The 13,818-nt window shown below is 40.0% G+C and overlaps 1 protein-coding gene across 1 annotated transcript; it reads left to right on the top strand.

Annotated features, from left to right (window-relative positions):
* Window positions 1-10,775: 10,775 nt before the first annotated feature.
* On the top strand, window positions 10,776-12,404 carry ZNF329 (zinc finger protein 329). Its single transcript, XM_069457934.1, has one exon. The coding sequence runs from the start codon at window positions 10,776-10,778 to the stop codon at window positions 12,402-12,404; it is 1,629 nt and encodes a 542-aa protein (XP_069314035.1).
* Window positions 12,405-13,818: the final 1,414 nt, after the last annotated feature.

Genomic DNA, 13,818 nt, shown 5'->3' with positions numbered 1-13,818 from the left:
CAACCTCAAACTCCTGGGCTTAAGCGATCCTACTGCCTCAGCCTCCCAAGTAGCTGGGACTACAGGCATGCGCCACTATGCCCGGCTAATTTTTTCTATATAGATTTTTAGGTGTCCATATAATGTCTTTCTATTTTTAGTAGAGACGGGGTCTCGCTCAGGCTGGTCTCGAACTCCTGACCTTGAGCAATCCACCCGCCTCGGCCTCCCAGAGTGCTAGGATTACAGGCGTGAGCCACCGCGCCCGGCCGTTAATGAGTTTTGAACAAATACAGTAAATGTTATCCTAGGTGGTACAGAGAGATGGTGGGAGCCATGTGGATGGGCATGAATGGCTGAGGTCTGGCAACTGTTGATTTCATGTATCATCCAGACTCCAGGCCTTGAGTGTGTCCCTCTGCCCTTCAGAGGTGAGTGCCTGGAAATGGAATTCTATACAAGCTCAGCTCTTCCATGTAAAAACTGTTATTTCTCCCATTTATGGTCTTAAAGTACCAGAAATATGCCACATGGGGTCTAGACCAGTGGTTCTGACCTTGACAGACTCAACACATACTTTTTAAACAGCTTTACTGAGATATAATTCATATGCCCTACAATTCACTCTTTTAAGGTATACAATTGAGCGGTTTTTATTATATTCACTAGCTTACATATCCATCACCATAATCAATTTTATAATATTTTCATCACCCCCAAAAAAGAAAACTCATACCCATTAGCAGTCACTCCCCATTACCCTCGTCCCTCTCAGGCCTAGGCAATCATTAATCTATTTTCTGTCTTATGCATTTGCCTATTCTGGACATTTCATTTAAATAGCCATACAACATGTGGTCCTTTGTGTCTGGCTTCTTTAACTTAAGCAAAATGTTTTCAAGGTTCATCCACGAAATAGCATGTGTCTGTACTTTGTTCATTTTTATGGATGAATTATATTCCATTGTATGTATTTACATTTTGTTTACACATTCTTGAGTGAATGGACATTTGATTTGGTTCCACTTTTTGGATATAATGAACAACGCTATTGTGAACATTTATATGCAAGTTGTTTTTTTTTTTTTTTTTATGAACATAAGTTTTCATTTCTCTTGGGATAGCCACCTAGGAGTAGAACTCATTATAGACATTCTAGTGGCTATGAAGTGGCATCTCACTATGGTTTAGATTTGCATTTCTCTGGTGGTTAATGATATTGAGCATCTTTTCATTTGTTTTTTATCTGTACGTATATCTTTGGAGAACTGTGTGTTCAGATCTTTTGTCCATTTATTATTAAGTGGGCTGTTGATCTTTTTGTTATTGAAGTGTAAGATTTTTTTCTGGATACCAGTCCCTTATCAGATATGTGATTTTTTAATATACCTTTTTAATTTCAAAATATTAAGGGGAAGATATGTGATTTACAAATATTTTCTCCCATTCTGTGGGTTGTCTTTCACTTTCTTAGTGACATTCTTTGAAGCACAAAAATATTTTATCTTGATGTAGTCCAGTTTGTCTCCTTTTAATTAATTAGTTAATTAATTTTTTGGTTACTTGTGCTTTTTGGGTTGTATCCAAGTTTCCAAAGATTTAACACCTGTTTTTATTTTAAGAGTTTTAAAATTTTAGCTTTTATGTTTAGCCTTATGATCCATTTTGCATTAATTTTTGTGTCATGCCTACTCTTTATGATCAATATTTTGCAATGCACCCTTAATTTACAAGTAATATTAAATACTCATGTCATTTTTAAAATACTAAAGCCCTAAGTCCTTGTAGAGAATCGATAAAAGGAAAGGCATTTATATTAAAAATACATGTTTCTGTATTTAAATGCTTGGGCGTAGTTACCCTAGAAGACATAGGAAGCAGTCAGGTGCTAGAGACTATTTGTTTGGATTAAGAGAAATAGGACAGTTAGAATTCATTGTCTTTAGTGAAACTGGATGAGGCAAAGAATGGGTAGATGATGCTGGGATAGTAAATTTTAGGGAAGTGGACACAGACCAGGTAGATTTAAATAGGAAAGGAAGAGAGTTGGTGGAACCTTGGTGGAAGCAGGTTTTAAACGCTTACAAAGTAAGACAGCCTAAGCTGTCTTATCCACAGGCAAAAGGTCATTTATTCCCTGTGTTCTGACCAAGAACAGCTTCAAGAAAATTTATCACAGAAAGCAGTTCTCTAGTCCTGAAGTCTTAGCATGTGCTGGGACAACATTCAGTGCGGAGAAATCCTTAGAGATGACCTCCTCTAGTGGCAATGGGGAAGAGGACAACTTGGGGAAAGAATCAGTAAAACTGGGGGTTTTAAGAAGTGTGTACAGTGGTCATCTGAGGGTAGGGTCAGAGGAGGAATGGGGGAAATGAAACCCCTAAAATATGTGAACATCATCAAGGTGAATTTTTTACAACATAATTTTTGTACCATTGTACTGTTAAAATAATAACAAATGTGTAGAAGGACAATAATATATTTTGAAAACAGCCTTAACAAAATTCAGTTAGATTCTCGCATTAAATGTCCTAATTTATTATTATTTTCCCTAAGCCTGTCCTAATGTCCTCCTGAATACTTGTGATCATTTGTTACGTCACTGGCACTCAGACCCTAGTCAATTGAGGATATCTTAGTCTGTTGGGGCTACTATAACAAAATGCCATAAACCAGGTAGCTTATAAATAATACAAATTTATTTCTCACAGATCTGGAGGCTGGGAAATCCAAGATAAAGCGTCAGATGATTTGTTGTTTAGTGAGGGCCTAGTTTCCGGTTCATAGATGGCACCTCCTAGCTGTGTCCACACGTGGTGGAAGGACCAAGGGAATACTCTGGGGCCTCTTTTATAAGGGCACGAATCCCAAACATAAGGGCTTTACCATCATGATCCAGTCACCTGCCCAAAAGACCTACCTCCTAATACCATCATCTTGGAGGTGAAGATTTCAACATACAAATTTTGAGAAGGGATACAAACATTTAGACAATGGGAGGGTGTAATTGGAACGGCCAGTTTTTGACAGAGAGAATTCAGAGTAGGGAATGAGTCGGTGAATTTGGGGCAATGTCTGAATTTATTGTAAGTGTCCTTCTCTTAAATGAAGGCACCATTCCCCTAATGTCTTATAACACATGTAATATTATTCTGTTCTAAAGTACCCCAGGTTGATACCTGCAGGAACTTTGATCCACAGAGTGGCCTAGTATATCATGTGGGATGATCCTGAGCATGGTAGCAAATCTGGCATCCTCAGCCCAGGCTCATCAGATGCTAGCAATTCCCCTTGCCCCAAACTTTATGACAACACCTCCAAATATATCTGGATGTCCCAGGGGAAGTACTGCCAAGGTGAGAGCTGAAGGAGACTTGTTCAACTTTCTTCGTGTAGGATGTCTGCCCTTAGCATCAGTAGCACTGTTCTTAAAGGCTTAAGTTTACTTATTACAGCTTTATTGAGATATAATTTATATAACATAGATTCACCCATTCAAAGTACACAATTCAGTGGTTTTTAGTGTATTCACAAATTTGTGCAATCATTACTATTATACTATCTAATGCCAGAACATTTTCATCAGCCCAAGAAGAAACCTGTACCTGTTAGCAGTTAATCTCTATTCTCCCATTCTCTCCCCCAGCCTCTGGCAAGCATTAACTGATTTAAGTGCCAATTCTGGACATTTCACATAAATTGAATCATATAATATGTGGTCTTTTTATGTCCGACTTCTTTCACTGAGCATTATATTTTCAAGATTCATCCATGTTGGAGCATATGTCAGTACTTTGTTCCTTTTTATGGCTAAAGAATATTCCATTGTGTGGGTATTTCACATTTTGTTTATTCATTCATGAGTTGGTGGACATTCATTTGGATTGTTTCTACTTTTTGTTCATCATGAATAGTGCTGCTGTGAACATTCATCTACAAGTTTATGTGTTAATATATGTTTGCATTTTTCTTGAGTAGATAACTAGGAGTAGAAGAGCCAGATAATATGATATGTTTTACTTTTTGAGAATTGTTCCACTGTTTTCCAAAACAGCTGCGCTCTTTGAGGGTTCCAGTTTCTTCACATCCTTGCCAATACTTGTTAATGTCTGGTTTTTTTTGTTGTTGTTTTTTAGTATTGGCCAGACTAGTGAGTGTAAAATGGTCTCTCACGGTGGCTTGATTAGTGCTCCCTAATTACTGATGGTGTTGATCATCTTTTCATGTGCTTATTGGCCATTTGTATGTCTTCTTTGAAGAAATATCTATTCAGATCTGCTATGGACTAAATATTTGTGTCTCCCTAACATCAATATGTTGAAGCCTAATCCCCAGGGTGATGGTATTTAGAGGTGGGACCTTAAGAAGATAATTAGGTCCTGAGGGCAGACCTTTATGAATGAGATTAGTACCCTCACAAAAGGAGACAGGAGACCTCCTGAGAGCTTGCTTCTTGTTTCTCTGCCATGTGAGGGCACAAAGAGAAGGTGGCCATCTGCAAACCAGGAAGAAGTCCCTCACCAGAACCTGATCATGCTGACACTCTGATTTTGGACTTCCCAGGCTCCAGAACTGTGAGAAATAAATTTCTATTGTTTAAGCCACCCAGTCTATGGTATATTTGTTGTAGCAGCCCAAACTAAGACAAGATCCTTTGCCCATTTTTAAAAACTGGATCATTTGCCTTTTTATTATTGAGTTGTAAGAATTTTATATATTCTAGATACAGGTATATAAATATTTTCTCCAGTTTGGTGGGTTGTCTTTTTACTTTCTTGGTGGTGTTTAAGTCTTCAACAAAGAAAGTATCTGGCTGGTTTGAGTGCAGTGCTGTTTACAACTAAATGATCCCAACCAGTTACAGATTTCTTTGTTCCTTCTCCACTTGCACTGCTTCCCTTGACTAGCCTTAAATGAAGGAAGGAAGGACCTATTTTAGATGAAATGGACATTCCCTCTGCTCCTCAAGGCTGGTTCTCTTCCTTGTCCCCAAGACAGTCATGATCACAGCTTTGGTAGGTATCTAGCCAGGCCATTATTATATTTTTACTTCCAGAATATGTATATTTTTTGAAACAGAGTCTCTCTGTGTTACCCTGGCTAGAGTGCAGTGGCGTGATCATAGCTCACTACAACCTCGAACTCCTGGGCTCAAGTGATCCTCCTGCCTCAGCCTCCCAAGTAGCTGGGACTACAGGCGTGTACCACCATGCCTGGCTGATTTTTTTCTATTTTTAATAGAGATGGCATCTCACTCTTGCTCAGGCTAGTCTCCTGACCTCAAGCGATCCTCCTACCTCGGCCTTCCAGGGTGCTGGGATTACAGGGGTGAGCCACCACGCCTGGCCTTATTTGCAGAATATTTTATGTGTCTAAAGGATTTCCCTAAGTGATATCCTGTATATGTCTGATTTATCTCATTTCTTTTAACCATACACATGCATTCTCCTCTTCACATACCTGCAGGGAGATGCTCTCAAGTCTTGTTTTCACAGGATGACCAAAGGCCACCCAGGCCACCATCTATCCAGAAGTCTCAGCACAAGAAATGTGTCATGGTAGCATGGCAGCTTCAGGAGGTCCTCTCAGTGGGAGAAGTCCTTGCAATGTCCAGGAGTGGCAGCTGGAAACATGGTCCTCCTAACCAGCTGGTCCCTCCACATCACTGTTGAATGTTGTGCACATAGCAAGTGTCTGAAGTCTTGGCCTTGGCTTAAAAGTGGATGATTTTTATGTTTCCTCTTTAGGTGTGATATTTACCTTAATTCCCTATGTTCCCAATTAAGAATTTTCATCAGGAGCCTGAGCTTTCTTTAAAGCACTTTCTGAACTTATTGAGATAGAGTAAAGGGGTCTATTATTTAATCTGAGAGTATTTTGATTATCAGTGTGGGTGAGATTTCCTCATACTGCTTACTGAATGTATTGCAATAAGGTGTAAGGGAACTGTCTTCTTTAATCTGGTAATAGGGGGAATTGTAGCAATAGATGTTCTGATGCTTCAAAGTCCTTGAATTCCTAGGATAAACCCAACTTTGCCATTTTGATAACTTTCTACTGTTTCTTAGCTGAATCTCCATTTCACAACTAATATCACTTTCCTTCTTGCATTTTTTTATGATCACCCTTGCCAAAGATATGCCTATTTCATTAGTCTTTTCAAATAACAGACCTGGTTTTCTTCATTTTCTCAGCTATTTTCTTGTTTCTAGTTTCCTTAATTTCTGCTCTTATTTTTATTATCACTTTCCTTCTACCTCCTCTGGGTTTAGTCCACAGTTCTTTCCCTTCAGTCTTAGGTTGAACAGTGAGATTGCTAATCTTCAGTTTTTGTCTTCTTTTTACTTTAGTCAATTTTAATCAAGTTAATGGTAAGCAGTATAAGTATAATTACATAAAAATTCCCATATTTTACATGTTTAAACTGTTTTTCATTGTCTTTACTTACAAGGTGTTAAAGGTGGCAGCCACCCTGAAACTTCTTTCTAGTGATGCAATAAGGTACATGCTGTTCTGAATTGCCACTCACGTTGAATTTATGGTTTATTCAGTAAATTTATGAGCAGTAGATGGTTTTATTGTTGAAGGATCATCAGTCATATAGTGAAGCCAATAAGGCCATTTTGGGGGCACCATGCTTCATCCACAAACCAAAATGTGTTTTTGCCATTCATTTCAGTGCTATATACAACCCATAGCTGATGGCCTGAAGAAAATTTGTAGAAAGCCTTGGAGGCCACCATGTTTGCTGACCTGCTGCAATCCATGCATCAGGACCCATAGGAACTTCACCTTTAGTCTTTTTTAAGTATAAGCACCGAAGACCAACATTTCTGTCCAGGATCTATGTTTGCTGCATCCTCATTTGCCACATGAATTGAAATGTGCCATTTTCATTGTTGTGCAGTTCTGGATGTTTTCTAATTTCCATCAATTTTTCTCTTTGTCAATTACTGAGAAATAGGTTTTCATTTTTCCAAATAAATAGGGGTTTGTTATACTCATTGTCTTCTTGTGTTTTGTTTTCTTCTTCTCACTGGTTTTTACCTTGCTTGCATTATAGTCTGTGTTGTTCTGTGGTCTGACCTTTGTTGAACTTGTTCTTTGGTGTGGTTTATGGTCAGTGTTAGCAAATGTTCCACTTGTGCTTAGAAAGTTTGTGGTTCTAATTGGTACATGACTTTTCATCCAGTCATTGGTCAGGTTGGCTAATAACATTCTCTCCTACTTATCTCTGTTTAGTTTTTCTGAATTTTCTTTTCTGAAAGAAGTTCATTAAAACCTCCCATTATAGTTGGATTAGCTGATTTTTTCTTGCAATCCAGGATAATTTTGCTCTGTGTTTTGAGATATGTTGTTACTGTTATATTGCCTGTGATCCTTACTTGAATTATCTTTGGTTTGCAAAGAACCACAAGACGCTTCTTTGGTTGGCATTTGCCTGTTCCAACTTTTTGCTTTGTCTTCTGTGTCCTTTTATTTTAGGTAAATCTGTTACAAACACTTTTTTTAGTACAGTCTGACACAGTGTCTTTATCTGGCCCATTAAAGCCACTTATACTTACTGGTAACATCTTACTTTATATTTTCTATTTAGCCTGTCCTTTTTGTATTGCTTTTCTGACCAGCTTCTTCTGGATTGATCTGGTTTTATTATTCTTCTCTCCCTCTACAAGGTTGGGGCTGGATCATACTCTGTTGTGGGGGCCATCCTATGCATTATAGGATGTTTAGCAGCATCCCTGGCCTCTAGTATCATCTGCTCCCTAGTCATGACAACCAGAAACATCTCCAAACATTGCCAGATGTCTCCTGGGGGTAAAACCATCCCTGGACGAAAACCACTGACTGCTCTGTAGGCTTGGAAGTTTTACATTACATTTATTCTTTCATTCCTGACTGGGCCAGGTCTAACATCAGTCATGAACAATATCAGGGCTTCAGAACACTTACTTTCATTACCCCTTTCCCATCTTACAGGCCACTGCTGTCCAGTATTTCTAATTCCCTAATTGTTATTGCTGCATTTAATGTGGTCAGCACTGGATTTCATTTAAATATGCATTAATCAGTTCCGTTTCTTTTCATTCCTTCTGTGGTTTTTCCTGAAGAATGACTTTTTCTAATTATTTTGGCTAGTGTCCTTGGAGATGAACTCTGCTTTTGCTTTTTGAAGCTGTCTATCTTACCTTCACTCTTGAAAGACCGTGTGTCTGATTTTTTTTTCCTTCAGCACTTTGAAAGTAAGCTTCCATTACCTTTGGTATTTTTCTACTTAACTTTTACTATTAAGTGATCTGTCATGATAATATACATCCTTCACCAGCAGTCTGTCTTCTCTGTGCTGGCCTTTAAGACCATCTCCATAGGTATGGATTGAGTTTATTTATCTTGCTTTCTGAGTCTGGGATACCTACAAGTGGAATTGCTGGGTGGTGGGTTATGCCCATTTTATGTTTTAATGCTGCTACCAAGTTGCCCTGCCAAGCAGACTTACCACTTTACTTGCCTGCCAACTCTTCCCACATGACCTGCCCAAGCTTTATATTATCACACTTCATTTACATTTACTCATATGAAATGGGCAAATTTTGTATTCTTTAAGTTTGTAATTGCCTAAATGATGGAGAGAATGAGCAAATACTCATTTTCATGACATTTCTATTTTCTATCCATGAAGTGCATCTTTGTATCCTTTGCCCTTTTTTTTTTTTTTTTTTTGAGACAGCATCTCACTCTGTTGCCTGGGCTAGAGTGAGTGCCGTGGCATCAACCTAGCTCTCACAGCAACCTTAAACTCCTGGGCTCAAGCGATCCTACTGCCTCAGCCTCCTGAGTAGCTGGGACTGCAGGCATGTGCCACCATTCCAGCATCTCACTCTGTTGCCTGGGCTAGAGTGAGTGCCGTGGCATCAACCTAGCTCACAGCAACCTTAAACTCCTGGGCTCAAGCGATCCTACTGCCTCAGCCTCCTGAGTAGTTGGGACTGCAGGCATGTGCCACCATGCCTGGCTAATTTTTTCTATAGATATTTTAGTTGGCCAGATAATTTCTGTCTATTTTTAGTAGAGACGGGGGTCTCGCTCTTGCTCAGGCTGGTCTCGAATTCCTGACCTCGAGCGATCCACCCGCCTTGGCCTCCCAGAGTGCTAGGATTACAGGTGTGAGCCACTGCGCCCGGCCCTTTGCCCATTTTTTTTGTGTGTCTTTCAATAAGAATTCTATATAGATTTGGAGCCCTATATTTTATAGTAGTTTCTCTCCATCTGGCACTTGGGTTTTATCTCTTACTATCTTTTATTGTATGGAAATTTTAAATATTAATATCAAATTTGTTCATCCTTGTCTATATGGTTTTTTTTTTTTTTTTGACAGTCTCTCACTCTATTGCCCAGGTGAGTGCTGTGGCTTCACCTAGCTCACAGCAACCTCAAACTCCGAAGCCCAAGTCACTCCCCCACCTCAGCCTCCCGAGCAGCTAGGACCACAGGCGTGCACCACCATGCCTAGCTAATTTTTTTCTATTTTGAGTAGAGACGGGGTCTCACTCTTGCTCAGGATGGTCTCGAACTCCTGAGCTCAAGCTATCCTCCTGCTTCAGTCTCCCAGAGCACTAGGATTACAGGCGTGCACCACTGCACCTGGCCTGGTTTTTGTTTTCAAGCTTTGTTGATCAAGGTTGTTGTCTCACTCATGAATGTATCCTACATAATTTAGTTTATTTTATATAGATTTTATATGTTTATTTTTTTATAGACAGGGTCTCACTTTGTCACCCAGACTGGAATGTAGTAGCCCAATCATATCTCACTGCAACCTCCAATTCCTGGGCTCCAGCTATCATTCTGACTCAGCCTCCTGAATAGCTGGGACTATAGGTGCATACCAGTATACCCAGATGATTTTTTTAAAAAGTTTTTGTTAGAGACAGGGTCTTGCTATGTTTCCCAGACTGGTCTCGAACTCCTGGCCTTAAGTGATCCTCCTGCCTCCCAAAGTGCTGGGATTATAGGCATGGGCCACTGCACCTAGCCTGTCCTACATAATTTAAACTTGACTTTATGTTGATGGCTTTATCCATCTGAAATTTTAAAATATATATATTGTGAGGGTCTGATTTCCTTTTACTTTAAAAAATATAGAGAACAGTTTGTCTTAATATGAAGTCAAAGTAGCAGGAGAGGGTGGTGAGAGGAAGGTTAGTAATGATGAGGACATGAACAGCTGCTTACAGAATACTCTTCATTCCCTACCACAGGGCCTGCCTCAGACATGATCCAGTTTTCTTAACAACCCTGCAGGTGGTCATTGACAGATCTAGGACTTAGACCCAGAACTTTCAGGTCACTGAGGCTATGCTTTGTACCATCCATGAATGCAGAACTCTAACCACAGGGAACTGCATATTCAGTGCTGTTGTAAGCACCTTGTGAAGTTGCGGCATTGGAAATGTGTACTGATGGGCAGTGGGCAACAGGGACAAAGATGCAATGGCCAAGATGGAATTCCAGTGTGAGCTATGATGCCAGTCTCTGGTCTCCTACATATCAAACTAATTCTTTTGGTGATATTTACTCCTAATACTGTTCCTCCTGCCTGCTCTCTAGGAAGATGAAAATGCTGTGGGGCTCTTTTCAAATCTGTCCTTGGCTCTCATTTTACCTCCCCTTGTATAGATGTGAATTTTAAAAGGGAAACAAGTAAAAATACATACTTGGCCCATCATTATTTTCCATTCGTCTTCCAGATGTAGTTTCATATACTTAAGTCTGCCTTTTCCTTTTCAGCCTGGGGCATGAGACTGAAAATGACAGCTCAGAATATTCGTGAGGAAGAACTATCTTGTGCCATAGAAATGGAAGGATTTACGAAGGAGGTTCCTTGTTTCTCCATTCTAGGGGATAGTTGGGACTGTGAGAACCAGGAGAAACATTTGAGGCAATCAGCATTAACTCCAGAGAAACCGGGGGCTCAGGAAGCAATTAGTGAATATCCTGGTTTCGTGGAGCATTTGAGTGCAAGCTCAGACCTTTCATCAGCTCAGACAGTTCCTTCAACAAATGGCTTCCATATACATGACTCAGATGTTAGAAGTTTGGATTGTGACCCGGCCTTACACAGTTGTCCCAAAAGTTATGCAGCTAAGAGAACTAGTGACAGTGATGCCTATGGAAAAGCCTTCAACTATTCCATGGAAGTTACTCAATTTGGAAGAAATCAAATGAGAGGGAAACCGTATAAATACCCTGAAAGTGTTAAATCTTTTAACCATTTTACCTCTCTTGGTCATCAAAAAGTAATGAAAAGAGGGAAGAAACTGTACGAGGGTAAGGACTTTGGGGATGTCTTTACCCTGAGCTCATCTCTTAATGAAAACAGGAGGAATCACCCCGGAGAGAAACAGTATAAATGTATTGAATGTGGCAAATGCTTCAAACGGAACTCATCTCTTGTTTTGCATCACCGAACTCACACTGGAGAGAAACCTTATACCTGTAATGCATGTGGAAAATCCTTCTCCAAGAACTACAACCTGATTGTGCATCAAAGGATCCATACAGGAGAGAAGCCCTATAAATGCAATAAATGTGGGAAAGCTTTCAGTGATGGGTCAGCTCTAACACAACACCAGAGAATTCACACGGGTGAGAAACCTTATGAATGTCTAGAATGTGGAAAAACCTTCAACCGAAATTCATCCCTGATTTTGCATCAAAGAACTCATACAGGGGAAAAACCATATAGATGTAATGAGTGTGGGAAACCTTTCACTGACATCTCCCACCTCACTGTGCATCTCAGAATCCACACTGGTGAGAAGCCCTATGAGTGTAGCAAATGTGGAAAGGCTTTCCGAGATGGCTCATACCTTACCCAGCACGAGAGGACTCACACTGGAGAAAAACCCTTTGAATGTGCAGAGTGCGGGAAATCCTTCAACCGAAACTCTCACCTCATTGTGCATCAAAAGATCCATTCTGGAGAGAAACCTTACGAATGTAAAGAGTGTGGGAAAACATTCATTGAGAGTGCATACCTCATCAGGCACCAAAGGATTCATACTGGCGAGAAGCCCTATGGCTGTAATCAGTGTCAGAAACTTTTCAGGAACATTGCTGGCCTCATTCGGCACCAGAGGACTCATACTGGTGAGAAGCCCTATGAGTGTAATAAATGTGGCAAAGCTTTCAGGGACAGCTCCTGTCTGACCAAGCACCAGAGAATTCACACCAAGGAGACCCCATATCAGTGTCTAGAATGTGGGAAGTCCTTCAAGCAGAACTCTCACCTGGCAGTACATCAGAGACTCCATAGCAGGGAGGGACCCAGCCAATGTCTTCAATGTGGGAAAACATTCAGAAAGAGCTCATCTCTTGTCCGACATCAAAGGACACACCCTGGAGAACCACCCATGGAAACATAATGAACATGGGCCACAGTCTTCTCCCAACTTGCTCTCAGAATCCTACATGAAGGTGTGTCTTCAGATGTGCATTCTCCCTGGTCAGTAGAAAAGATTTTTTTTTTTTTTTTTTTAAACAGATGGGATCTTGCTATGTTGCTCAGGTTGGTCTCAAACTCCTGGCTTCAAGTGATCCTCCTGCCTTGGCCTCCCAAAGTGCTGGGATTACAGGTATGAGCCACTGTGCCCAGCAGAATTCTTTAAGCTATCCAGTGAATTGATGAATGTGAGACATTCCTTAGCCATATTTATTAAATTTATTCATTGGGGAATTCCTGGAGGGAACATAGGATGGTAATAAATGTGGACAAAGCTTCAGGGATGATTCAGCCTATACCAAACATGACAGCACATACACTGGAATAAAATGTGAGCATGTGAGGAAGATACTTCCATTGAGATATCCACCCACTTCTGCATCAGAATGCTTAAACTAGAAAGAACCTGTGAAGGTATTCGGTATGTAATTGGTATGAGGAATCCTTTAATAGGGAGTTTCCACCTTATTGTACATAAACAAACTCTTAATAGAATCAGATCTTTTAAACATAATCAGGAAAAGAAGCTTTTGGTAGCAGCTCTTACTGTCTTTTCTGTATCAGCAAACAGGTACTGGTGAGAGCTCCTATACAGCACTCCACCCACAGCACTACAGAATTGTAGTTAGATTTTGCTATTTGAAAGTATTTCTGTGTTTGAGTCCTGACAGAATGCTGAGGACTTGTTTCGGAAGGGGAAACTCAATGAAGAAATTGCTTATGACTGAACAGCAAAGTTGTCCCTCTTAAGGCTAAAAAAAGCTCATGCTAAGATGGAAAGGGCTGCTTCTAATAAACACAATTTGTTGCTTTAGTTGTTGAAACAAAAAATACTGAGTTGTTATGTTTACATTATCACCCCCCTTAGCACCATTGTTATTCATTTAGGACACTTCTAATTTGTCCCATTCAGTTTCTCTGAACCATAATTATAAAGGTTTTGTTGCCATGTTGAAAATGCTTATAATATGGTAAAAAAAAAAAAAAAGGCATAAGAAGGTTTGCTGTCTTTATAGCTATGTAAACGTATGTGCACATATGAATGTAGATTGGAAGTGGATGATGGAGAAATAAATGTGGTTTCCTTATGGAACTGGTATTGTGTGTGTTTTTTTCTCCTCTATTATAAATTACACATTTTGGCATAACAATTTCATAATGACTAAATAAAGTGAAGCCAAAAGGTGAACTGGGGGTTTCTCTGGAACTTCTTTGCTAGTAGAGGCTAGATCAGGGATCCAGGGCAGCTGGAAGCATGGTGGGGACACCCAGGCAGAAGCTTCTCTGGAACCAGAGTATCCCACAGCCCAGGGCATGAGAATCATTTTCTTCTATGG

The sequence above is a fragment of the Eulemur rufifrons genome, chromosome 24 (genome assembly GCF_041146395.1).
Source record: "Eulemur rufifrons isolate Redbay chromosome 24, OSU_ERuf_1, whole genome shotgun sequence".
In the NCBI taxonomy this organism is placed as follows: domain Eukaryota; kingdom Metazoa; phylum Chordata; class Mammalia; order Primates; family Lemuridae; genus Eulemur; species Eulemur rufifrons.
The sequence above is the reverse complement of the archived record's forward strand: the minus strand, read 5'-3'. Positions and strand labels throughout refer to the sequence as shown.

Excerpts from the sequence above, each read along its gene's own strand:
- ZNF329 (XM_069457934.1), top strand. The coding sequence starts at position 10,776 with ATGAGACTGAAAATGACAGCTCAGAATATTCGTGAGGAAGAACTATCT.